The sequence below is a fragment of the Prionailurus viverrinus genome, chromosome B3 (assembly GCF_022837055.1).
Source record: "Prionailurus viverrinus isolate Anna chromosome B3, UM_Priviv_1.0, whole genome shotgun sequence".
NCBI lineage: Eukaryota > Metazoa > Chordata > Mammalia > Carnivora > Felidae > Prionailurus > Prionailurus viverrinus.
The window spans coordinates 128,014,146-128,041,489 of record NC_062566.1 but is presented as its reverse complement, the minus strand read 5'-3'; the positions used below and the strand labels follow the sequence as shown (position 1 = coordinate 128,041,489).

Here is a 27,344-nt window from a genome sequence, read left to right as displayed (position 1 = left end):
TTTCAGGTGTATAACATAATGATTCAACAATTATATACTTTACAAAATGCTGACCGCAATGAGTATAGTTATCATCTTTCATCACCAAAGTTATTACAATATTGACTATACTCCTTATGCTGTTCTTTTCGTCTTGTGACTTATTTTATAACTGAAAGTTTGTACCTCTTAATCTCCTTCCCCTACTTTTCCCATTTCTCCATCCTCCACCACTCTGACAACCACGTTTGTTCTCTGTATTTATGAATCTGGGGTTTTTTTTGTTTGTTTTTTAGATTACATATATAAGAGAAATCATATGGTATTTGCTTTTCCTGACTTAATTTGACTTAGCTTAATATCCTCTAGGTCCATTCATGTTGTTGGAAATGGCAAGATTTCATTCTTTTTTTATGGCCAATTCCATTTTGTATATATACCATACCTTGTTTATCCATTAATCTATTTTTTTTCTTTCCAAGATTTTATTTAAATTCCAGTTAGTTAACATGTAGTACTGGTTTCAGGAGTAGAATTTAGCGATTCATCACTTACATATAACACCCACTGCTCATCACAACAATTGTCCTCCTTTATCCACCAACCATTTAGCCCATTGCCCTACGGACCTCCCACCCCCCACCAACCAACCCTCAGTTTGTACTCTATAGTTAAGAGTCTCTTAGGGTTTGTCTCCCTCTCTTCCCCCCTTCCACTTCCCCTATGTTCATCTGTTTTGCTTCTTAAATTCCACATATGAGTGAAATCATATGGTATTTGTCTTTCTCTAACTGACTTATTTCACTTAGCATAATACACTTTAGTTCTATCCATGTCATTGCAAATGGCAAGATTTTATTCTTTTTGATGGGCTGAATAATATTCCAGAGAGTGTGTGTGTGTTTATGTGTGTGTGTGTACGCGCAACACGCGTGTGTACACATCTTCTCTTCTTTAACCATTCATCATTGGACATTTGGGCTCTTTCTATAATTTGGCCATTGTTGATAGTGCTGCTATAAACATTGGGGTGCATGTACCTCTTCGAGTCAGTATGTTTGTATCCCTTGGGTAAATTCCTAGTAGTTCAATTGCTGGATTGTAGGGTAGTTCTATCTTTAACTTTCTGAGGAACCTCCAGAGCACTGTTGTCCACAGTGTCTGCACCAGTTTGCATTCCCACAAACAGTGTAAGGTTCCCCTTTCTCTGCATCCTTGCCAACATCTATTGTTTTCTGAGTTGTTAATTTTAGCCATTCTGACTGGTGTGAGGTAGTATTGATTTGTGGTTTGATTTGTATTTCCCTGATGATGAGTGATTTTGAACATTTTTTCATGTGTCTGTTAGTCATTTGAATGCCTTCTTTGGAGAACTGTCTCTTGATGTCTTTTGCCCATTTCTTCACTGGATTTTTTTTTTTTTTTTTTGAGTGTTGAGTTTGGTAAGTTCTTTATAGATCTGGGATACTAGCCCTTTATCCAATATGTCATTTGGAAATATCTTTTTCCCTGTTGTAGGTTGCCTTTTAGTTTTACTGATTGTTTCCTTTGCTTTTCAGAAACTTCTTATCTTGAAGAAGTCCCAACAGTTCATTTTTGCTTTTGTTTCCCTTGCCTATGGAGATGTGTCTAATAAGAAGTAGCTATGGCCAAAGTCAAAGAAGTTGGTGCCTGTGTTCTCCTCTAGGATTTTGATGGTTTCCTTTCGCACATTTAGGTCTTTCACCATCTTTTTTTTTTTTTAATTTTTTTTTCTGACGTTTATTTATTTTTGAGACAGAGACAGAGCATGAACGGGGGAGGGTCAGAGAGACGGAGACACAGAATCTGAAACAGGCTCCAGGCTCTGAGCCGTCAGCACAGAGCCCGACGCGGGGCTTGAACTCACGGACCGCGAGATCGTGACCTGAGCCGAAGTCGGCCGCTTAACCGACTGAGCCACCCAGGCGCCCCAGGTCTTTCACCATCTTGAGTTTGTTTTTGTGAATGGTATAAAAAAGGGGTTCTGTTTCATTCTTATGCATGTTGCTGTCTAGTTTTCCCAATACCATTTGGAAAAAGACTGACTTTTTTCCATTGGATATTCTTTATTGCCTCATCAAAGATTTGTTGACCATATACTTGTGGGTCTATTTCTGTGTTCTCTATTCTGTTCCCTTGATCTATGTGTCTATTTTTGTGCCAGTACCATACTGTCTTTATGATTACAGCTTTGTAATACAGCTTGAAGTCTGGAATAGTGATGCCTCCCACTTTTCTTTTTCAGTATTGATGTAACTATTCAAGGTTTCTGGTTCCGTACAAATTTTAGAATTATTTGTTCTAGCTTTGTGAAGAACGCTGGTGTTATGTTGATAGGGATTGCATTGAACGCATAGATTGCTTTGGGTAGTATGGACATTTTAACAATATTTGTTCTTCCAGTCCATAGCATGGAATGTTTTTCCTTTTCTTCGTGTCTTCTTCAATTTCTTTCATAAGTGTTTCGTAAGTGTAGTTTTCAGACTAAAGATCTACCTGTTTGGTTAGGAATATTCTTAGGTATCTTACAGTTTTTGGTACAGTTGTAAATGGGATAGAGGGATGCCTCAGTGGCTCAGTTGGTTAAGTGTCTGACTTCATCTCAGGTCTGGTCTTACAGTTTGTGAGTTCAAGCCCCACATTGGACTTCACGTTGATGGTGTGGAGTCTGCATGGGATTCTCTCTCCCATTCTCTGTCCTTTCCCCACTCGCATGCCCTTTTTCAAATAACTAATCTTTAAAAAAGTGAATGGGATCGATTCCTTGGTTTCTGTTTCTGCTGCTTCGTTACTGGTGTATAGAAATGCAGCAGTTTCTATACGTTGATTTTATATCCTGCGACTCTGCTGAATTCATGTGCCAGTTCTAGCAGTTTTTTGATGGAGTCTTTTGCATTTTCCATGTAGAGTATCATGGCATCTGTGAAGAGTAGAAGTTTGACTTTTTCTTTGCCAATTTTATACATTAGTATGTTGATGAGTACTTAAGATTGTTTCCATATCTTGGCTGTTATAAATAATGCAGCAATGAACATGGGAATATATGTATATTTTTGAATTATTGGTTTTGGTTTTTTGAGTCAGTACCCAGAAGTGCAGTTACTGGCTTATGTGGTATTAATGTTAATTTTAGGGGGAACTATCCATATTGCTTCCTTATTGGCTGTACCAATTTACCCTCCCACCAGTAAGACACAAGAGTTCCTTTTTCCACATCCTCACTAAGACTTGTTATTTCTTGTCGTTAGACACTAGCCATTCTGACAAGGGTGAGGTGATTATGTTATTGTGGTTTTGATTTGCATTTCCCTGATGATGAGTGATGCTGACCATCTTTCCATGTGTCTGTTGGCCATCTGCAAGTCTTCTCTGGGAAAATGTCTATTTAGGTCTTCTGTCCAGCTTTAAATTGGATTTCTTTTGGTGTTGAGTTATATGAATTCTTTATATTTTTAAAATATTAACCCCTTATTGGATATGTCTTTTATAAATATTTCCTCCCATTCAGTAGGTTGCCTTTTTGTTTTGTTGATGGCTTCACTGTGCAAAAGCTTTTTTGATGTAGTTCCAATTGTTTATTTTTTGTTTTTATTTTTGCTTCCCTTGCCTGAGGAGACAGATCCAGAAAAATATTGCTAAGGCTGATGTCCAAGGCCAAATTTACTTCCTGTGTTTTCCTTTCAGAGAAAACGTGAAAGCTTTTATATTTGGCCTTTAATACATTTTGAGCTAATTTTTGTATACGGTAGAAAAAGTGGTCCAGTTCTCCATAAGTTCATCCAGTCTTCACTCAAGTCTGGTGAAGCATCCTTATGAGCATTAGTTTGAACTCTTTATCAGGTAGATTGCTTTCTTCCATTTTGTTTAGTTCTTTTTCTGAGGTTTTGTCTTAACTCTTTCATTTTGGGACATATTCATCCTTTGTCTCCTCATTTTGTCTGACCTGAGTTTATTTGTGTGTATTAGGTAGTTGAGCTATGTTTCCTGATTTTTCCTGATCTACATAGTGACCTTATGTAGAAGGTGTCCTTCAGGGCCCAGTAGTGCAGTCCCTCCCAGTCACCAGAACCAGACCCAGAAGTGTCCCCTGTGTGAGCCATGTGCACCCTGTTATTGTGATTGGGCCACAGTTGATCTGGGAATGCTGTTTGGGTGGGGCTGCCTCCCCTTGTCTGATGCAAGAGTCATTTTGGAGGGGTGGTTGTCTGGCCTAGGCTCCCCACCAGGTGTGGCAGGGTGGTTGTCACTTTGGGGAGACATCAGCCCTGGCTGAGGCTGCTCACCAGGAATGGTGGTGTAGGAGTCACTTCATCGGGGCACCTACAGGAGCAGGTAAGTTGGGTGAAGTGAGTCCACAGGGGAACCCTGCTGCAGGGCAAGGGGTGCTAGCAAGATAGATACAGAGTATCAGGCTGAAGGAGAGCAAGAAGATGGTACTCGCTAGCACTTCTATTCCCAGAGAAAGCTTCTACAGATTCCTGCCCCTCCAGCAGCACCCTAAAATTAGTCAGTAAATCTCTTTCAGATATAAATAAACCCTGGTGCTTTTCAAACTGCTACTTCTGTGCTGGGTCTCTGACCAAGTGATGAAGTGTGCTGGTCCCTTGCAGAGCAAAGTCTTAATTCCCTGTAGCCATCTGACTCTCCTGGAGTAAAGTCTTGCTGATTTTCAAAGCTGCTGGAATTCAGCCCCACTTACTTTCAAAGCCAGATGTTATAGGAACTCATCTTTCTACCACACCATACCAAGGGCCTGGGGTACTTGATGTGGGGCTTGATCCCCTTGGTCCTCAGGGTGGATCTCTGTACCTGGAATATCCCTCCTGCTTGTAGTTTGTTGTGCTGGGGGTGTGGTACCCGACTACGTCTCTGCTCCCCCTACCATTCCCGTTTTGACTGCTACTTTATGTCTTTAGCTATAGTCAATCTGTCCTGTTAATCTTCAGGTTATCTTCAGAGTGAATTGTATTATATGTAGCTGTTGCCTCCATGTATACATGTGAGGAGGTAAGCTTAGGATCCTTCTGTTCTACCATCTTCCTAGTCCATCATTGATGAGAATTTAGGTTCTTCCAGTTTTGTGCTATTAAATACAGTGCTTGCAATGAATGTCCTTTTACTATGCTATTTTGTACATGTGTAAACATGCATATCTCTGTGGAACTTCTTAGTGTCCAAATGATGTATGAATTTTAAATTTTGATAGATCATGTCTTATATAGAGGCAATAACCATTTATATACCTGTGTATACAATAAACAGAAGAGATAATGTATTAAAATACGGTGAGTGTGCAAGTTAGCCAAATCCAGAATGTGGGGAGCTCTGGAAGGCAAATACTTAGTTTCTTCAATAACTTAAGAATAAAAAGGGGGGAGGGAGGAAGGAAGCTACAGAAAAAGATTTAAAGGACATAGCAACAACTGTAGTATATGGACCTTCCTTGGAGCCTAACTCTAAGGACCCAAAGGAATGCTGTGTGAAAACATATGTATATAACCATATATATGCCATATAACGTATGGCAGTGCCTGTTTTCCCATACCCATGGCAGCACTAATTATCCCAAAAGGTATGAAATGATCTTTTGTTATGCTGTGAAAACACTCATTTCTCTCATATTGAGAGGTGTTGAGTATGTTTACTTATGTTTAGAGGACATTTGTATTTCCTTTTCTCTGACCTGTCTGTTCAAGTTCTTTGCCTATTTTCTATTAGCTCATTGGTTTTTCTCTAATTACTTTAAAATATCTCACATCTGTCTATATTTGAAAGAAATTAGCAGATGGTCTATGATAGTGGTTCTCAAAGTGTGGTTCTTGGACTAGCAGCATCAATATTCCTTATAAGAAATGCAAATTCTCATGTCTTAACCAGGACCTGATATCAGAAATTTGTGGTTTAACTTGGGGTGCCTGGTTGTCAATATGTCCTTTAAATCTTTTTCTGTAGCTTCCATCCTCCCTCCCCCTTTTTATTCTTATTTGTTGAAGAAATTAAGTATTCACCTTCCAGAGCTCCCCACATTCTGGATTTGGCCAACTTGCACACTCACTGTATTTTAATACATTCTCTCTTCCCTTTATTGTATAAACTGATAAGTAGGTCTAGAGATTTGACGAGATGCAGTTACAAATTTTAACCAAGAATATTTCCTAGATGGTAACGTGTATCCCTGTTTGGTGGTATCTAATGTGTATTCTCTTTTTCAAATCATTTTAGCAGCCATTGATGGTTATTATCTACTTCACTGTTTCTCAACCTTTTTTGAATTGTTTTCCTAATGAGAATTTTTAGATATTTTTTCCCCAGATTATACCCCCTTCATGTGAAATTTTAACACCACAAAAAGTACATCTCTGTTTTTGTATTTTGGCCCATTAGAGAGCCACAAACCATTATACTATTTAAAATTTTCATTCCTAAGGACTAATTTTTAGCCCCCTTGGGAACCTTCTTACACTCTTGGTGGGAATGCAAACTGGTGCAGCCACTGTAGAAAACAGTATGGCATTTCCTCAAAAAGTTAAAAATAGAACTACCCTATGACCCAGCAATTGAACTACTAGGTATTTATCCAAAGGATACAAAAATACTGATTGGAAGGGACACGTGCACTCCAATGTCTGTAGCAGCACTATCAACAATAGGCAAATTATGGAAAGAGCCAAAATGTTCATCTGATAAATGGATAGAGAAGATATGGTATATACACAAACGTGCGTGTGTGCACACCAATATTATTCAGCTATCAAAAGTAATGAAATCTTGCCATTTGCAATGATGTGGGTGGAGCTAGAGTGCATTATGTGAACCAAAACAAGTCAGAGAAAGACAAATACCATATGATTTCACTCATGTGGAATTTAAGAAAAAAAAAACAGATGAACATAGAGGAAGGAGGAAAAAAGGGAAAAAAGAGAGGGAGGCAAACCATAAGAGACTCTTAACTATAGAGAACAAACTGAGGGTTGCTGGAGGGGAGGTGGGCAGAGGATGGGCAGAGGATGCCAGTGCTTAGTGGGCACTAAGGGCACTTGTGAAGAGCACTTGGTGTTACATGTAAGTGAAGAATTACTAAATTCTACCCCTGAAACCAGTATTACACTACATATTAACTAACTAGAATTTAAAAGCTTGAAACAAATAAAAATAATCATTTTTAGTCCCTTTGGGGCAGTATTGCACCTGTCAAAAATCCACGACCTAGATCTTTTATTAAGAGTTTCATATATGGTATTTTAACTTCATCACTCATAGTCATTAGTTAGGTATCCTATCTCTATAAAAAGAATTTCTCCTCATCAACTGTTTGGTTATCTTGGGTATAATTTGTACAAGAAAACAGGAAAGTGCTTAATTCTTTCTCATTTAGTAGTTTAAAACATTGTTGGTTCCCTGGAATTCTTTGTGTAATCTATTCACATTTCTTATCATTTTTTGTAGGATTGTAGATTATTTCCTCCTTTATAGTTAGCAGTTTTTTATATGTTATAGATATTAACTGTTTCTGATGTAAGTTGAAAATAATTTTCACCAATTTGTTACTTGCTTTTTACTTTGCTTAGGTTTTTTGCCACACATGTGTTTTTTTGTTATTTTATGAACTGAACAATATTTTCTTTTATGATTTCTGAGTTTTCTACCATCGAGAAATCTGCAAAGTTAAAAAAGTTTTCAGTATATGCTTCTGTGTTTTAATGGCTTTATTTTGTATGTTTAACTGCTAACCTGTGTAAAATTTACTTCAGTATAAGAAATAAAGTGGAATATGCAACCTAATCTTTCTAGATAACAGTGTTAATCCATCCTGTTTTTTACTGTCATTGCGCTACTCAGTTCTCTGTGGATGGGAAATGCCATAGCTCTGTGTCCACCTGGAAATTTAGTGTGGGATTACACTTACCCATGTGCTTTGTTAGGAACTATCTTATAATTCATTTTAGGAGAACTGCTATTACCAGTTGCATAGCTGTTGGAAAAAATGCAGCTTGTCCTTTAGAAGTAATTGCTCAGTCTTCGGTTTCTGTTTTGTTGGGGAAGTTATTGGGAAGGATCTCTTGCATTGAAAACAACTAAAAATGTTGGTTAAAATGTAAAATCTTCAAGGAATAGTCAAGATATTAAAGAACTATTATCCAAATTGTGAAAGAAAATGGGAATTTAGGAGCACAAGCAGGCCAATGCCACTTTGCCTTGAGGGCATTTGTCTTCCTTTGACTGAACTTGACCTTTGTAGCTTTCTCCTAGGGCATGGGGGCAGATGTCAAGACCCAAGGCCCCGTTCAAAAAGAATGAAATCTTGCCATTTGCAATGACGTGGATGGAGCTAGAATGTTTTATGCTAAGTGAAATAAGTTAGAGAAAGACAGATCCCATATGATTTCACTCATATACGGAATTTAAGAAACAAAACATTATGAACATAGGGGAAGGGAAGGCAAAATAAGATAAAAACAGGAGGCAAACCATAAGAGGTTCGTAAATACAGAGAATAAACTGAGGGTTGCTGGAGAGGTGGTGGGTAGGGGGATGGGCTAAATGGGTGATGGGCATCAAGGAGGACACTTGTTGGCATGAACACTGGGTGTTATATATAAGGGATGAATCACTAGGTTCTACTCCTGAAACCAATACTACACTGTATGTTAACTAACTTGAGTTTCAATAAATACATTTAAAAAAAGAAAAAGAAAAAAAACCTCAAGGCACACCCATGGAATGTAGGCCAGCATACTCTGCTAAAACACCTCTGAAAAAAATATCCCCTGTAATTTGTGTGGGAATAGAGATCTTGTTTCAAGTTTTGATAGCACAGGAAGAGTAGTATAAAGCTGCTTGATGATGTTATTCAAACAACATTAGTTATTGTCAAAATAACTTTACCATGGTATAAGTTTTACATAAAATTGCTTCTTTTACATTGTAACTTTAGATTGAATTCATTAAGAAACAGCATCAAATCTTCAGTGAAAGCTAATTTCCAAAGCTGTTAAGTTTTTATAATAGTAATTGAGGGCATTTCTGGTTCTGAAAAATTTCATTCGAGACTCTGAGATCAAAATAGCATAATAATACTTTACCACTGTTAATTAAGCCATTAACTGCTGTGTGGTACAGCAAGTCAGGATTTTGAGCTTCTGTTCCCGACAAAACTTCAGAACTATTGGTTCAAAACATGATTCAGTTTTTTTTGTTGTTTTGTTTGCAAAATACTTGCTAAAGAATAATGTAGTGAGGGGTGCCTGGGTGGCTCAGGTTGCTCAGTTGAGCATCTGACATTTGGTTTGGTGATTCTCACGACATGGGATCAAGCCATGCCTCCAGCTCCGCACTCAAAGCACAGAGCCTGCTTGGGATATTCTCTCTGTCTCTCTCTCAAAATAAATAAACTTAAAAAAAAACAGTGAATAATTGTAGGCTTTTTGAACAAAACCTTACATTTTTATAGGCTTTGTAAGTTTGCCACGGCTATTTTTTTCTATCCATGTTTTTCAGCCCCATCTAATGCCACTTTACATTGTATTGGTTTAGTGCTTTTTCACTTAACGTCTTTGAAAACATTCTAGCTTGTAGTTGTTCCACACTGACTAGCGACAGAAACTAATTTTTCATTGCTTCAAACTTGGCATTGACTCTTCAAATAAATAACTTAGTAGTATTGTTAACATCTGTTGACTCACCAGAATTCAGGGAAACCACTGAATATTGTTTGTCTTGTTTTAAGTCAACTGTTGGTGGTTTTTCCAACACCTTCAACTCTTTGAGAAACTATTCTGACCTAAAAGCTAATAACCTTAAATTTATTTTCTCTGGACACATTTCTTTAGCCACTGCAATTTAAAATAATATAATTAATCCATTACCAAGAAACAGCTTTCCTTGTTTGGCTAACAAGCCACTTAGAAACTTAACTTTTGTTGACATCACATTTTAATTTTTAAATTTGAATTTTTCTAATCATTGCTTTCCTGTGAGTCAAAGATACCGTGATGAGTACTTAGTCCAGTAATGTTAATCTGTATTTGTGTTTTTTTAGAGCAGCTATAGTGTTATTGCATAATACAGTGCTGTACCATCTAAATCAGTACCGATATAATTCATGCTCCACTGTGCCTTAAAAATGCAACCTGTGAAGTTCACTTTTCTCTTTTTCTTCTTGTTTTGACACAATGGGTATATGTGATTAATACACCTAGCACTGAAATTCTGTCAGCTTGTAACTCTGTCACTGCAATTTGTAGTGCATGGAAGGGGCAGTACAAAGTGATGTGAACGTCACATACCATCTGCTGTTCCTTTGGCAACAACTCCACTCTGCCTCTGCAGTATGAAAGCAACCATGTAAACAAAAAGTGTGGCTGTGTTTCCATGAAACTTGATTTACAGACACTGAAATTTGAATTTCCTAGAATTCTCTCATATCTCAAAACGTTGTCATTTAAAATTTTTGTCCCAACCATTTAAAAATGTAAAAACCATTCTTACCTTTCCAGACTGTACAAAAACAGACAGTGGTCCTGGTTTGGCCTACAGGCTGTGGATTGCTAACCCTTGTGGTAGAGCATAAAGTCTTTGGTAAATATAATTGTTATTGAAATACTGAAAGTTTTCCTTTGGAATCAGGAAGAAGACAGTGATGTCAACTTTCACCATTATATTTGTCACCATTATATTCAGCTGTAGACTAGAAATCTTTGTCAGCACAGTAAGGCTATATCTGTGTAATATATTTATATAAAGATATTTGGTTTGGAATGGAAGAAACAACTGTCATTTGCTGATGTTATGATTATATATGTATAAAATGAAGAAGAAAATGCAGAGAAATTATTGGAATTAAAAAGATAGTTTAACAAATTTCCTAGCTATCAAAGCAATATACAAAACCATTTTTCCTATAAAACATCAACAAATAGAATGTTTAAAAAAAAAAAAAAAACTGCTCAGGGGAAGAGAAGGCACACACCAGTCTGGCTGTGGCCCCAGCGGTGGACTGGGGCAGACATCAGGTCTGACTGCGGCCCTGCCCACCAACGCAAGTTATTCAAGACAGCACAGGGGAAGTGCCCCACAGTCCCGCACCACTCCAGGGACTATCCAAAATGACGAAACGGAAGAATTCCTCTCAGAAAAATGTCCAGGAAATAACAACAGCTAACGAACTGATCAAAAAGGATTTAAACAATATAACAGAAAGTGAACTTAGAATAATAGTCATAAAATTAATCGCTGGGCTTGAAAACAGTATAAAGGACAGCAGAGAATCTCTTGCTACAGAGATCAAGGGACTAAGGAACAGCCAGGAGGAGCTAAAAATGCGATCAATGAACTGCAAAATAAAATGGAGACAACTATGGCTCGGATTGAAGAGGTAGAGGAGAGAATAGGTGAACTAGAAGATAAAATTATGGGGGCGCCTGGGTGGCGCAGTCGGTAAAGCGTCCGACTTCAGCCAGGTCACGATCTCGCGGTCCATGAGTTCGAGCCCCGCGTCGGGCTCTGGGCTGATGGCTCAGAGCCTGGAGCCTGTTTCCGATTCTGTGTCTCCCTCTCTCTCTGCCCCTCCCCTGTTCATGCTCTGTCTCTCTCTGTCCCAAAAAAATAAACGTTGAAAAAAAAATTATTTAAAAAAAAAAAAAGAAGATAAAGTTATGGACAAAGAAGCTGAGAAAAAGATAAAAAAATCCAGGAGTATGAGGGGAAAATTAGAGAACTAAGTGATGCACTAAAGAGAAATAATCTACATATAATTGGTATTCCAGAGGAGGAAGAGAGAGGGAAAGGTGCTGAAGGTGTACTTGAAGAAATAATAGCTGAGAACTTCCCGGATCTGGGGAAGGAAAAAGGCATTGAAATCCAAGAGGCACAGAGAACTCCCTTCAGAGTAACTTGAATCAATCTTCTGCACGACATATCATAGTGAAACTGGCAAAATACAAGGATAAAGAGAAAATTCTGAAAGCAGCTAGAGATAAATGTGTTCTAACATACAAAGGGAGACCTATAAGACTCGTGACTGATCTCTCTACTGAAACTTGGCAGGCCATAAAGGAATGGCAGGAGATCTTCAATGTGATGAACAGAAAAAATGTGCAGCCGAGAATCCTTTATCCAGCAAGTCTGTCATTTAGAATAGAAGGAGAGATAAAGGTCTTCCCAAACAAACAAAAACTGAAGGAATTAGTCACCACTAAACCAGCCCTACAAGAGATCCTAAGGGGGATCCTGTGAGACAAAGTACCAGAGACATCGCTACAAGCATGAAACCTACGGACATCACAATGACTCTAAACCCATATCTTTCTGTAATAACACTGAATGTAAATGGACTAAATGAGCCAACCAAAAGACATAGGGTATCAGAATGGATAACAAGACCCATCTATTTGCTGTCTAAAAGACACTCATTTTAGACCTGAGGACACCTTCAGATTGAGAGTGAGGGGATGGAGAACTATTTATCATGCCACTGGAAGTCAAAGCTGGAGTAGCCATACTTATATCAGACAAACTAGACTTTAAATCAAAGGCTGTAACAAGAGATGAAGAAGGGCATTATATAATAATCACAGGGTCTATCCATCAGGAAGAGCTAACAATTATAAATGTCTATGTGCTGAATACAGGAGCCCCCAAATATATAAAACAATTACTCATAAACATAAGCAACCTTATTGATAAGAATGTGGTAATTGCAGGGGGACTTTAAAACTCCACTTACAGAAATGGATAGGTCATCTAGACACACAGTCAATAAAGAAACAAGGGCCCTGAATGATACATTGGATCAGATGGACTTGACAGATATAGTTAGAACTCTGCATCCCAAAGCAACAGAATATACTTTCTTCTCGAGTGCACATGGAACCTTCTCCAAGATAGATCACATACTGGGTCACAAAACAGCCCTTCATAAGTATACAAGAATTAAAATCATACCATGCATACTTTCAGACCACAATGCGATGAAGCTTGAAATCAACCACAGGAAAAAGTCTGGAAAACATCCAAAAGCATGGAGGTTAAAGAACACCCTACTAAAGAATGAATGGGTCAACCAGGCAATTAGAGAAGAAATTTAAAAATATATGGAAACAAATGAAAATGAAAATACAACAATCCAAATGCTTTGGGATGCAGCGAAGGCAGTCCTGAGAGGAAAATACATTGCAATCCAGGCCTATCTCAAGAAACAAGAAAATCCCAAATACAAAATCTAACAGCACACCTAAAGGAAATAGAAGCAGAACAGCAAAGGCAGCCTAAACCCAGCAGAAGAAGAGAAATAATAAAGATCAGAGCAGAAATAAACAATATAGAATCTAAAAAAACTGTAGAGCAGATCAACGAAACCAAGAGTTGGTTTTTTGAAAAAATAAACAAAATTGATAAATCTCTAGCCAGGCTTCTCAAAAAGAAAAGGGAGATGACCCAAATAGATAAAATCATGAATGAAAATGGAATTATTACAACCAATCCCTCAGAGATACAAGCAATTATCAGGGAATACTATGAAAAATTATATGCCAACAAACTGGACAACCTGGAAGAAATAGACAAATTCCTAAACACCCACACGCTTCCAAAACTCAATCAGGAGGAAATAGAAAGCTTGAACAGACCCATAACCAGCAAAGAAATTGAATCAGTCATCAAAAATCTCCCAACAAATAAGAGTCCAGGACCAGATGGCTTCCCCGGGGAGTTCTACCAGACGTTTAAAGCAGAGATAATACCTATCCTTCTCAAGCTATTCCAAAAAATAGAAAGGGAAGGAAAACTTCCAGACTCATTCTATGAAGCCAGTATTACTTTGATTCCTAAACCAGACAGAGACCCAGTGGAAAAAGAGAACTACAGGCCAATATCCCTGACCAATATGGATGCAAAAATTCTCAATAAGATACTAGCAAACCGAATTCAACAGCATATAAAAAGAAATATTCACCATGATCAAGTGGGATTCATTCCTGGGATGCAGGGCTGGTTCAACATTCGCAAATCAATCAGTGTGATACATCACATTAATAAAAGAAAAGATAAGAACCATATGATCCTGTCAATCGATGCAGAAAAGGCCTTTGATAAAATTCAGCAATGTTTCTTAATAAAAACCCTCGAGAAAGTCGGGATAGAAGGAACATACCTAAAGATCATAAAAGCCATTTATGAAAAGCCCACAGCTAACATCATCCTCAATGGGGAAAAACTGAGAGCTTTTTCCCTGAGATCAGGAACACGACAGGGATGTCCACTCTCACCGCTGTTGTTTAACATAGTGTTGGAAGTTCTAGCATCAGCAATCAGACAACAAAAGGAAATCAAAGGCATCAAAATTGGCAAAGATGAAGTCAAGCTTTCCCTTTTTGCAGATGACATGATATTATACATGGAAAATCTGATAGACTCCACCAGAAGTCTGCTAGAACGGATACATGAATTTAGCAAAGTTTCAGGATACAAAATCAAGGTACAGAAATCAGTTGCATTCTTATACACTAATAATGAAGCAACAGAAAGACAAATAAAGAAACTGATCCCATTCACAATTGCACCAAGAAGCATAAAATACCTAGGAATAAATCTAACCAAAGATGTACAAGATCTGTATGCTGAAAACTATGGAAAGCTTATGAAGGAAATTGAAGAAGATACAAAGAAATGGAAAAAACATTCCGTGCTCATGGATTGGAAGAATAAATATTCTTAAAATGTCAATACTACCCAAAGCTATCTACACATTCAATGCAATCCCAATCAAAATTGCAGCAGCATTCTTCTCGAAACTAGAACAAGCAATCCTAAAATTCGTATGGAACCACAAAAGGCCCCGAATAGCCAAAGTAATTTTGAAGAAGAAGACCAAAGCAGGAGGCATCACAATCCCAGACTTTAGCCTCTACTACAAAGCTGTCATCATCAAGACAGCATGGTACTGGCACAAAAACAGACACATAGACCAATGGAATCGAATAGAAACCCCAGAACTAGACCCACAAACGTATGGCCAACTCATCTTTGACAAAGCAGGAAAGAACATCCAATGGAAAAAAGACAGTCTCTTTAACAAATGGTGCTGGGAGAACTGGACAGCAACATGCAGAAGATTGAAACTAGACCACTTTCTCACACCATTCACAAAAGTAAACTCAAAATGGATAAAGGACCTGAATGTGAGACAGGAAACCATCAAAACCCTAGAGGAGAAAGCAGGAAAAGACCTCTCTGACCTCAGCCGTAGCAATTTCTTACTTGACACATCCCCAAAGGCAAGGGAATTAAAAGCAAAAATGAACTACTGGGACCTCATGAAGATAAAAAGCTTCTGCACAGCAAAGGAAACAACCAACAAAACTGAAAGGCAACCAACGGAATGGGAAAAGATATTTGCAAATGACATATCGGACAAAGGGCTAGTATCCAAAATCTATAAAGAGCTCACCAGACTCCACACCTGAAAAACAAATAATCCACTGAAGAAATGGGCAGAAAACATGAATAGACACTTCTCTAAAGAAGACATCCGGATGGCCAACAGGCACATAAAAAGATGCTCAATGTTGCTCCTCATCAGGGAAATACAAATCAAAACCACACTCAGATATCACCTCACGCCAGTCAGAGTGGCCAAAATGAACAAATCAGGAGACTATAGGTGCTGGCGAGGATGTGGAGAAACGGGAACCCTCTTGCACTGTTGGTGGGAATGCAAATTGGTGCAGCCACTCTGGAAAACATTGTGGAGGTTCCTCAAAAAATTAAAAATAGACCTACCCTATGACCCAGCAATAGCACTGCTAGGAATTTACCCAAGGGATACAGGAGTACTGATGCATAGGGGCACTTGTTCCCCAATGTTTATAGCAGCACTCTCAACAATAGCCAAATGATGGAAAGAGCCTAAATGTCCATCAACTGATGAATGGATAAAGAAATTGTGGTGTATATACACAATGGAGTACTACGTGGCAATGAGAAAGCATGAAATATGGCCCTTTGTAGCAACATGGATGGAACTGGAGAGTGTGATGCTAAGTGAAATAAGCCATACAGAGAAAGACAGATACCATATGTGTTCACTCTTATGTGGATCCTGAGAAACTTAACAGGAACCCATGGGGGAGGGGAAGGAAAAAAAAAAAAAAGAGGTTAGAGTGGAAGAGAGCCAAAGCATAAGAGACTCTTAAAAACTGAGAACAAACTGAAGGTTGATGGGGGTGGGAGGGAGGGGAGGGTGATGGGTATTGAGGAGGGCACCTTTTGGGATGAGCACTGGGTGTTGTATGGAAACCAATTTGACAATAAACTTCATATATTGAAAAAAAAAAAAACACTGTTCTAAAAACACTTAAAAAATCTAGTTTTGCTGATCTTTTCCTAACCTCTTGGGGTAGATTTCTGTTCATTAAATTGTAGCATTTGTTTTTACAATATCTGTATTTAAAGTTCTCCTAAGTACTATTTCAGCTGAATCCCACAAGTTTTGATATGAAACATTTTATTATAACTTGAAAATATTAACTAATTTTCATTTGTATTTTTTCTTTGTCCTTTAGGATGTTTAGAAGTATAATTCTTAATTTTTCAAACAATGGCATTTTCTACTTACCCATTATAGATTTCTAACATTAGAGTCTGGAACAGACTCTGAATTTGCATAGTCTTAAATGTTACTCTTAAGTTTAAAGACTATAGGGACGCCTGGGTGGCTCAGTCGGTTAAGTGGCCGACTTCGGCTGGATCATGATCTTGTGGTTTGTGAGTTTGAGCCCCGTGTCGGGCTCTGTGCAGACAGTTCGGAGCCTGGAGCCTGCTTCGGATTCTGTGTCTCCCTCTCTCTCTCCTGCTCCCCTGCTCATGCTCTGTTTCTCTCTGTCTCTCAAAAATAAATGTTTAAAAAAAATTTTAAGACTATATATATAGTATATACCATATACCGCTATACCACACGCAGTCACGCACCCCTTATATATACCATATGTATGTATGTGTATATGTATATATACATGTGTGGGTGTGTGTATCCCATTTGATCAGAGTAGAAATCATCTACCTAAAATGAATGATTGGAAAAACTTGATGTCATTACAATTGGAATTCTTATCTTTTAAAATATGAACAGTATTCCTATTTTTATAAATAAGATCTCCTTCTGACAAAGCAAAGTGTTAAAATTCTAGATTCATCTTACTTTCTTAAAATGAGATGATTATTTTAACCAAAATCTTTTCATAGAGTTTTTTAAGCGCACAGTGGTTAATTACTCTTTTAATTAAATGTTACAGGATATGGAGTCTAATAGATCATGCACTAATAGCAAGGTGTAATATGGAAGAACCAATTCGTTGTGCAGCTGTAAATGTAGATGGAATCCATCTTGCCCTTGGAATGAAGGATGGCTCATTCACTGTACTTAGAGTAAGGTATGATATTGGAGTAGAAATAAAAACAGTAAATTTTTTTAAGTGAGACTATATAATACTCATTGTTTTTACCCATTTCCTTTCCTCCCTCCCTTCTTATTAATATATATACACATACACACATATATATCAGATATTACTTTTATTGAATATTAAGTGTATTAATAAAAATGGCTTTGTCAGAAAGTGGTTAACTCAAAAACCTTGGTTTTAGGGGTTAAGAATGTTTAGTGAATTAATGGCTAAAATTTTGAGCTACAAATTTGGGTTTTGACTTCCATTCCTTGGTAGTATTGGTTTTCAGTAATGATCCTCTGCCATTACTGGTGGGTGGGGGGTAGCCTTGGGGCAGTTAAAAATGGGTGAAATGTTTGTTATTTGTAGCTTTATTCTTTGAAAAAAAAATGCCTACTTTTTTTTTGTTTGCATCATTAGAAAAGTTGAAAGAATTTGTTAAAGCAGTTAACATCCTGTGTTGAATTGTAGTTATGGTGCATTCAACTGTATTCTATATAGCTATTAAAAACTTTGCTGTAGATCCATGTGTGTTCATAAGCATATATACTTACAGAATCCTTCTCCTTAGCCTAGTGAGTGGTAGGACCACCTTTTTAGTTGCCCAGTCCAGAAATCATTAATTCATTTCTCTCTTTTGCCTCCCTTGTGTAGTTAATCACAGAGTTCTGGAGAATCTATTTCCTGAGTAGTCTTCAAATTAATCTGCTTCCTCCCATTCTCACCATTGTACTCTTGTATGGGCTTCTGCAATCTCCTAACTGGATTGGTGCGATAGTGTCTCAGCAGGTCTCCTTACCTCCTGTTTTGCTTCTTTCAAGACTTTTTCTTATTCACTCTTCAGTTCACTATTTTGAAATACATTTGTTTGCAGTCCTCCTCTTCCTAAAATACGATAAAAGCTTAGCACTGTCCTTAAGTGGAAGTTCATAATCCTTAACATAGCCAGTAATGCCCATCTCCAGCCTGTTTCTTTCTACCTCAGTCTCTTTCTTTCAACTGTATAAAACATCTTTTGCTTCTTCAGGTACCTCGTGTTCTCTTGTACTTCTGTTTCTTTTTTCTTTTTCTTTCTTTCTTTCTTCTTTTTTTTTTTTTTTTTTTTGTACTTCTGTTTCTCTAGACACTGACTCTTTTCTGGGACAGATTTTTACAATGAGATATGGTAAGATTTTTCTCTTGTACTGCTTTTTAAATTGTGATAAAATATGTGTAATATAAAATTTACCATCTTAACCATATTTCAAAATTCAATGGCATTAAGTACATTTACATTGTTTTGCAACCAAGAATTTGAGATGCTTGGAAAATGTCTAAGAGTTCCTCTTGTTTAGCTTGTATGCATTAAAAATAGTGATTATTTTTGTTAATTGTACATTTATTTCACCTTTCAATTATTTGCAAGTAACTGGGTGAATAAGTTCTTATTTCTAATAAGTCAGTGTTTAAGCAACGGAGTCCAACATTGCTGACAGGATCACTGGAGTGGTGATTATGACTGCTGCATGCCTTTGTAGTTTAACCACAAAACTTTAACTCAATATTCTTCTTTTTTTTTTTTTTTTACTTTCTATAATTTATTTATTTTTATAATTTACATCCGAGTTAGTTAGCACATGGTGCAACAGTGATTTCAGAAGTAGATTCCTTAAGCCCCTTACCCATTTAGCCCATTCCCCCCCACAACCCCTCCAGCAACTCTCATTTTGTTCTCTAAGAGTCTCTTATGTTTTGTCCCCCTCCCTGTTTTTATATTTTGTTTTTTATTATTTTGCTTCCCTTCCCTTATGTTCATCTGTTTTGTATCTTAAAAGTCTTTGTATGAGTGAAGTCATATGTCTTTTTCTAATTTCGCTTAGCATAATACCTTCTAGTCCCATCCACGTAGTTGCAAATGGCAAGATTTCATTCTTTTTGATTGCTGAGTAATACTCCATTGTATATATATAACACATCATCTTTATCCATTCATCCATTGATGGACATTTGAGCTCTTTCCATACTTTGGCTATTGTTGTAACTCACCTGGTCACTGTTTCTTCTTGGTTTGTGGTATATATTCTCTATACCATAAAGCAAAATTCATAAGTGTAGCTGTACTAACGTACCCTCATATTATGACTGGAGGAATATTGAATAGATTTGAATCTAACGCACTGGTTATTATTACTATTTTTTTTTTCAGTAGGCTCCAGGCCCAGCATGGAGCCCAATGTGGGGCTTGAACTCACGACCCTGAGATCAAAACCTGAGCTGAGATCGAGAGTTGGATGCGTTTAACCAACTAAGCCATCCAAGGTTCCCCCTAATACACTGATCCTCTTTTATTTAAAAAAAAATTTTTTTATTAGAGAACGAACACCTGCATGAGAGCATGTGCACAAGAGTGCGTGGGCGAATAGGGGAGAGGGGCAGAGGGGAAGAGAGAGAATCTTAAGCAGGCTCTATGCCCAGCATGGAGCCCCATGCAAGGTTTGATCCCATGACCCTGGGATCATGACCTGAGCTGAAATCAAGAGTCAAATGCTCAACCAACTGAGCCGTGCAGGCACCCCCACACTGATTCTTAAATTGAGGTACAAGGTGATGTGCCAGCACAAAGTTACATAACTTCTAGAGCATCTCTTCCTTGTGATAAAAATTGTTACCAATTTTATATTAAAATAAACATTAATATCGTGGAATTAAATGAAAAAAGTGCAAATATTTTTAAAATTAGAAGATATATACATGTAAAACTTTGACTTATGGTGGGCTGCATGGTATGATGCACAGCAGACTCCTCAGAGGCACTCATTCATTCTCATGAATAGTTAGGAAGACTTTAGAGGAAGAACTTGATAGGCACAGTTAACAAATTTCCTGGGGGATAGAATAAAGTTTCTTGCAGGGTATGGAGTAGGCTTTGGTTGTAAAAACATTGTCATTTTAGATTCTACCAGTGGCTAGCCATTTGTCTCTTTCTGACCGTGTCACTACCACATTATGTCAACTTTAAAAGGATTAGGATAGGGGTTGCCTGGGTAGTTCAGTCGGTTAAGTGTACAACTCTTGATTTCGGCTCAGGTCACCATCTCATGGTTTGTGGGATCGAGTCCCCGGTCTGGCTCTGCACTGACAGCACAGAGCCTGCTTGGGATATTCTCTCTCTCTCTCTCTCTCTTTCTCTCTTTCTCTCTTTCTCTCTTTCTCTCTCTTCCCTGCTCATGCTGGCACACTCTCTTTTCCCTTTCTCACAAAATAAATAAAATAAACTTTAAAAAAGAAAAAAAAGAAAAAAGCTTTTGCTAACACTACCCTGTCTCTAAGGCCAGGAAACATCAGTCTTCATCTAGGTTGATACTCAGCAGTATTTGGCCCCCTTAACCACCCCCTCCTTTTCAAAACATCCTCTTCCCAGACTTTGAATGTTAATTCTCTTTCTCTTTTCAGCCTACTTCTCCTGCTTCCATTTTCTTTATAGGCTCATTATCTTGGGCCTACCAGTAGGTATTGGAGGACATCAAAGTTCATGCCTAGGCTTGTCCTTCTTCTTACTGTGTTTTCTCCCTTAGATAGTCTTATCCTGCCTCCAGTTTCAGTTTCCAGCCGTAGCCTGATGGTTCCAAATACATTCCAAGTCCTCACTCTCACCTCTCCTCTGAACTCCAGCTGTGTATTTCCAGTTGTTTATTTAACATCACTTGGATGTCTCAGAGGCATCTGCAATACAGCGTGTCCCAAACTAAAACTCAGTTATAAGGCATCATTGAAAAAATTGTTTAACTTTACTGGTTGAAATGGCCGTTAATTGGGAAGAATTTGTACTGTATTAAAAAAGCTCAAAGAGGTTAAAATAAAAATAATTAGCGGTGCCTATATAAAGATACACATTCAAGTGTCTTACTGAATACAAATCAATTCCTCTTTTCCTTATTTCTTGAATGTAATTTTGCACATTTGTCTGATTATAAAAATTTATTTGAAAATCAGTGTTTGTAATTAAGCATTTTTCATAAACTCAGTATTTCCAAGGAACTTCATCATAAAAATCTGTGATTTTATTTCCTTTATTGTATGAAAATTTAGTATGAATCTTTAAACTACCTTAAAGTAATTAAAAAACTAAAATTCAGCATTTTCTTCTACTTCCAGCATATTTGGTCCTCTTATATTTCTGTTCAACAAAGTAATTGTTCCTGAATTAATATTTGTATCATTTATATTTGTTTTATAATTTATAAATACTTGATATAGCCTCATAGTCATTTTAGACACATTTGAAAACTGAACTGATTCTCAAATGACTTGTTTTCATGCGCTCTCATTTTTTCTTTACAGAGATATGACCGAAGTTGTACATATTAAAGACAGGAAGGAGGCGATTCATGAGTTAAAATATTCCCCAGATGGAACTTACCTTGCTGTTGGATGCAATGACAGCTCAGTTGATATCTATGGCGTTGCGCAACGTTATAAAAAGTTTGGGGAATGTGTTGGGTCGCTTAGTTTCATCACTCATCTTGACTGGTCCTCAGATAGTAGATATTTACAGACAAATGATGGAAATGGTAAAAGACTTTTTTATAGGATGCCAGGTAAAAGTTTCTAAGTTTCTAATAAATTAATATTATTTATGGATTTTTAGTACCTGTAAAATATTTTAGAATTTGATGAGAAATAGAGTATAAAATACATTTGATTACAGGAAATTAAAGAAGATCTGAGCTCATGTTTCAGGCATTATGATCTTTTCCATCAGGCTGCCCTATTGAAATCTTTTTGGTTCTTCATTAAAACTTCTTTGCTTGGAGGATCTAAAACCTACTTGATGTTGAATTCCGTGCTATGTGAGGAGTATTTGGTAAAGTCCTACTCTGTGTTAGAAAGTCGAAGTGCCATTTTTATGGGTGGAACTAATTAAATATAATTGCTAACAATGCCTGTCCATAAATTGTTTGGGGTTTTTTTTTTTTTTGTGGTTACCTCAAATAAATTTTGTAAATATCCATTCTATAGCTAAAACCCTAAATTTGAGAGAGTTTCCACCAAAGATTTGTAAAAGAATTAGAGCAACCATCAAAATGTTATCTCTCAGTACCTCAGTTAGTTGGATGCTTAATGAATTAGTCACTATTTTCCAACAACTTATTTAATAAAACTAGCTGCATAATTAAATTAATGCCTCTCCCTAAAAGTTTTTTTATTACCAATGTGTGTGTGTGTAATTAGGACCAAATCCTAATGCCCTGATCCCTAATATAAATGTATTACTCCCTGGCCATCCTTCCTTCATGGTCCTTCAGTTTTCTTTTTTTCTCTCAACCATGTATATTCTTAGGTTTCTCATTTAAAAGCTGATTTGCCACTTTCTTACAGCTTTTACTTGTTCTTCTGACTTACAGTGTTGTGACTAATCTGGCATGATTTTAGTAGGATTAATGTTTATTCTCCACTTGAGTGAACCTGCTAAGCTACATCAGAATCAAATCTGTGTGTCTCTAATTTGGGTAGTGGCTTTTTAAATAATTTCCTTTCGTTTAGTTTTCTTCTCTCCTTACCGTATTCACCTACCTATTCATGCTACTCTCCTTTAACTGTAGTGCAAAGAAATTTTGGAGTTTACCATGTTATCAGTATAATTTATGCTTGAGAAAAAATAAAATGAAATAACTTCTTAAATTAAGACTATTATTTATTTTTAGGAGGAAAAGAAGTGACAAACAAAGAAGAAATAAAAGGTGTTCATTGGGCTTCATGGACATGTGTTTCAGGCCTTGAAGTAAATGGAATATGGCCCAAGTATTCAGATATCAATGATATAAATTCAGTAGATGGAAATTATATTGGCCAAGTTTTAGTTACAGCTGATGACTATGGAATTATAAAATTATTCCGATATCCTTGTTTAAGAAAAGGTATTTTTTCTTTCAAAATACTGTTAAGTAGCTCATCTGTTACAAAAGACTTTTAGGAGCACCTGGGTGGCTTAGTCAGTTAAGCATATGACTCTCAGTTCGTCTCAGGTCATGATTCATGGTCCTGTGAGTTCGAGATTTGTGTCAGGCTCTGCACTGACAGTGAGGAAGCTGCTTGGGATTCTCTCTCCCTCACTCACACTGTCTGTCTGTCTCTCTCAAAACAAATAAATTAATTAGAAAAATTGTTTTAAGTAAAAGACTTTTAAGTTCTTGTAGAAAATTAGTCGAGATAAAAGGGTTTATATTTTTTTAAATATGTATACTAATTAATTGGTGAAGGGTTGCATGAAAACAGAATTAGCTACATTTATTTTGCTAATTTAAAAATTGTTTGTTACCGTTATTTTGGACGTGAAATTTTTATTAGAAGATTATTTTTGAACTCACATTAAGAATTTACTAATACTTTACCTCTTTTTAAAGAATCATTTTCTCTCCACTCCCAGAATTATTTGATAGAGTCAGACTATACAATGAGAGACACACTTTTCTTATTTCTAATTATCTTTAATCATTTAACTTGTTAAACATGTATCTTTTAGAAGACATTTTTTTCTCATGGCTTTTTCTCAAGAATCTCTCAGGTCATAATTTGGAACCTGTTGGTTTCTTGGTTGGTTTTCATGTACAGGTGTGTTTTTGTTTAAATCCTTAACATATATTGTTTTGGCATTTATATACTTTGTGTAAACAGTCAGGGTAAGATAAATAAGAGATCTTATCATTGTTTATTTTCTACACATTTTATGTATCACCTTTTTTTCTTGGATCTCTACTTAAACGATGATATTAAACATTCTGTTCATAGACTTGGGGATAATTAAGTGAAATACTGTGTATTACTGTGTGGAACAAAGCATGGGACAAATAAATATTTGAGTTAGCTTATAACAAGTCCATAAGTACTAAAATAATTATATGAATAGACAATTAGTATCAGGAAATTAGTTTCCTGGAAACCAAAAATAAAACAGGACACAAAATAATTTTCATCGTAAGTATTTTAAGCCTTTTTTTTAAACCCTTTTAATTTGAGTGTAGTTGATATACATGTTTTGTTTTCTTAAGTGAACTTGTCTCATCGTGGGGCTCAGATTCATGACCCCAAGATCTAGAATCGTGTGATCTATCAACTGAGCCAGATGTTTTTTTAAAAAGTGTTTTTCACTATTCAGGGAAAGCAGAGTTTTTCTTCTGAGATCTAATTTTCAAAGAATTCTCTCATATAGTATGGAGCTTTAGATTAGGTGCAGTGAGTATATACCTAGGGCATTAATATCTGTAGCAAATGTAGTAATTATTTTTACCTGGTCATTGGTAAAAGCTTTTAGATACATGTTAAAATGCAGTTCAGTAAAAAGTGAACAGCTGAATAGTTGTGTTTAAGTAGGTAGTTCAGATATGTCATTTGCAAAGGAATGGGAGAAGATATTTGCAAATAACATATCGGATAAAGTATTACTATCCAAAATCTATGAAGAACTTACGAAACTCTACACCCCCAAAATAAATAATCCTGTTAAGAAGTAAGCAGAAGACATGAACATTTTTCCAAAGAAGACATCCAGATGGCTAACAGACACATGAAAAGATGGTCAACATCAGTCATCATCAAGGAAATACAAATCAAAGCACAATGAGCTACTACCTCACACCTGTCAGAATGGCTAAAATTAACAACTCAGGCAATAACAGAGGTTGGTGAGAAATGTGGGAATGCAAACTGGTGTAGCCACTCTGGAAAACTATATGGAGGTTCTTCAAAGGTTAAAACAGAACTACCCTATGTCCCAGCAATTGCACTACTAGGTATTTACCCAAAGGAATCAAAAATACAGATTCAAAGGGGCATATACACCCCAATGTTTATAATAGCATTATCAACAATAGCCGAACTATGGAAAGAGCCCAAAAGTCCATTGACGGTTGAATGGATACAGAAAATGTGGGAATATATATATATACAGTGGAATATTACTCAGCCATCAAAAAGAATGAAATCTTGCCATTTGCAATGACGTAGATGGAACTAGAGTTTATTAAGCTAAGTTACATAAGTCAGTCAGAGAAAGACAAATACTATATGATTTCACTTGTATGTGGAATTTAAGAAATAAAACAGATGACTATATGGGAAGGATAAAAAATATAGAGAAGGAACCCATAAGAGACTCTTAATTATGGAGAAGAAACAGGTTTGATGAAGGGAGGTAGGAATGGGGGGTGGGCCAAATGAGTGATGGCTATTAAGGAGGGCACTTGTGATGAGCACAGGTGTTATATGTAAGTGATGAATCACTAAATTCTACACCTGAAACCAATTTTTACCATATATGTTAATTAACTAGAATTCGATTAAAAACTTGAAAAAAAAATAGGTAGTTTATGTTGAACTTAAGGGCCCAATTTTCCTAGAATTCTATGCTAGCGTTTCTGTTGTGCCTTTACACTAAAATGGTAAATTCCAGATCTTGCGACCTCTGGGGTGTTGTCGATTCCTACTTGCAGGATTTCAACTTCCTAGCTGAAACTGCATCATCCATAAGTAATGCTAAGTGTGTTAATGAAGCCTAGCTAAATCTCTAGTAATTAAAGTATCCTGTTTCTGGATCCCACCACGTAGCCAGGACATCAGAGTCAGTGGCACAAAAGATTTTATCATGGGGGCGCCTGGGTGGCTCAGTCGGTTAGGCGTCCGACTTCGGCTCAGGTCATGATCTCGTGGTCTGTGAGTTTGAGCCCCGCGTCAGACTCTGTGCTGACCACTCAGAGCCTGGAACCTGTTTCAGATTATGTGTCTCCCTCTCTCTCTGACCCTCCCCCATTCATGCTCTGTCTCTCTCTGTCTCAAAAATAAATAAACGTTAAAAAAAATTTTTTTTTAAAAAAAGGTTTTATTATGACTCAAGATGAAACTTGCTTAGTTAGAAGGTGTGTGGAATCAGTAAGATTAATCATGATGGTCTTAATCTTAGATATTGATTCTGCACACTGTTTCGTATACTGACCCTATGCAAAAACAAAAATAATTTTCTGAGCTTTCTTAGTCAAGTGAATTGGATTTATTGACAGTTTTTATCTTTTGTAACAGGGAAGGATATTTCTGTTGCACAGTTATTTCATTTTTAAAATGTATAGTATTCTGAATTTTGGGAATATTTTACTGAAGTCTTAGAAAAATTAGTCTTATTCAGTCACTGCTTCAAGAATATAAATTGTTTTCCTTATTTTTCTTTTTGTGATATTTTTATTAGAAATTTATTTTATGGTAAAGGTTTTTATTTCTAGGCACTTGTGAGTTAGCTTGAGACTGGGTAAGTAATTGGGGGAAAGAAGATAGGATATAACTGCTGCATCTTTTTAAAAATATATATATTATTTTTAGAGGAAGACAAAGAGCGTGATTTGGGGAGAGGGGCAGAGGGAGAGAGAGAGAATCCCAAACAGCCTTCATGCTCAGTGCTGAGCCCAACTTGGGGCTGGATCCCATGACCCTGGGATCATGACTTGAGCTGAAATCAAGAATCTGATGCTCAACTGACTGAGCCACCCAGGTGCCACATAACTACTGCATCTTTAATGAATTAGTAGAAATATTTTAAGATTCTGTGTTTATTGAATTTATATACTTACATAAAGTTAGTATTACTAGAAAAATTCTCTTTTAGATTAGTTATGAAGTTTTACATTCTTTTTTTTTGTTTATTTTTGAGAGAGTGCAGGTAGGGGTGGGGCAGAGATTGGGGACAGAACATCTGACTCTTGATTTTGGCTCAGGTCATGATTGTTGTGGGATCAAAGGTTGTGGAATCAAGCCCCGTGTTGGGCTCCACACTGAGCATAGAGCCTGCTTAAGATTCTCTCTCCCTCCCCCTCTTCCCTGCTTGTGTTTGTTCTCAAAAAAAAGAAGGGGGGGAGGGTAGGTGATGGGCATTGAAGAGGG

The 27,344-nt window shown here is 36.9% G+C and overlaps 1 protein-coding gene across 14 annotated transcripts in view; it reads left to right on the top strand.

The window, feature by feature from the left end:
* The window catches only part of EML5 (EMAP like 5), a 181,322-nt gene that overhangs the window by 44,243 nt on the left and 109,735 nt on the right, over nt 1-27,344 (top strand). For all 14 annotated transcript variants that reach the window (XR_007152815.1, XR_007152816.1, XM_047861738.1 and 11 more), the window contains 3 exons: nt 17,289-17,426; nt 21,762-22,018; nt 23,126-23,338. Coding sequence is in view for 12 of the 14 variants with exons in the window: in XM_047861738.1 (XP_047717694.1) it covers nt 17,289-17,426; nt 21,762-22,018; nt 23,126-23,338 (608 nt within the window). In the remaining 2 variants the exon portion in view is untranslated. The remainder of the gene's footprint in view (nt 1-17,288; nt 17,427-21,761; nt 22,019-23,125; nt 23,339-27,344) is intronic.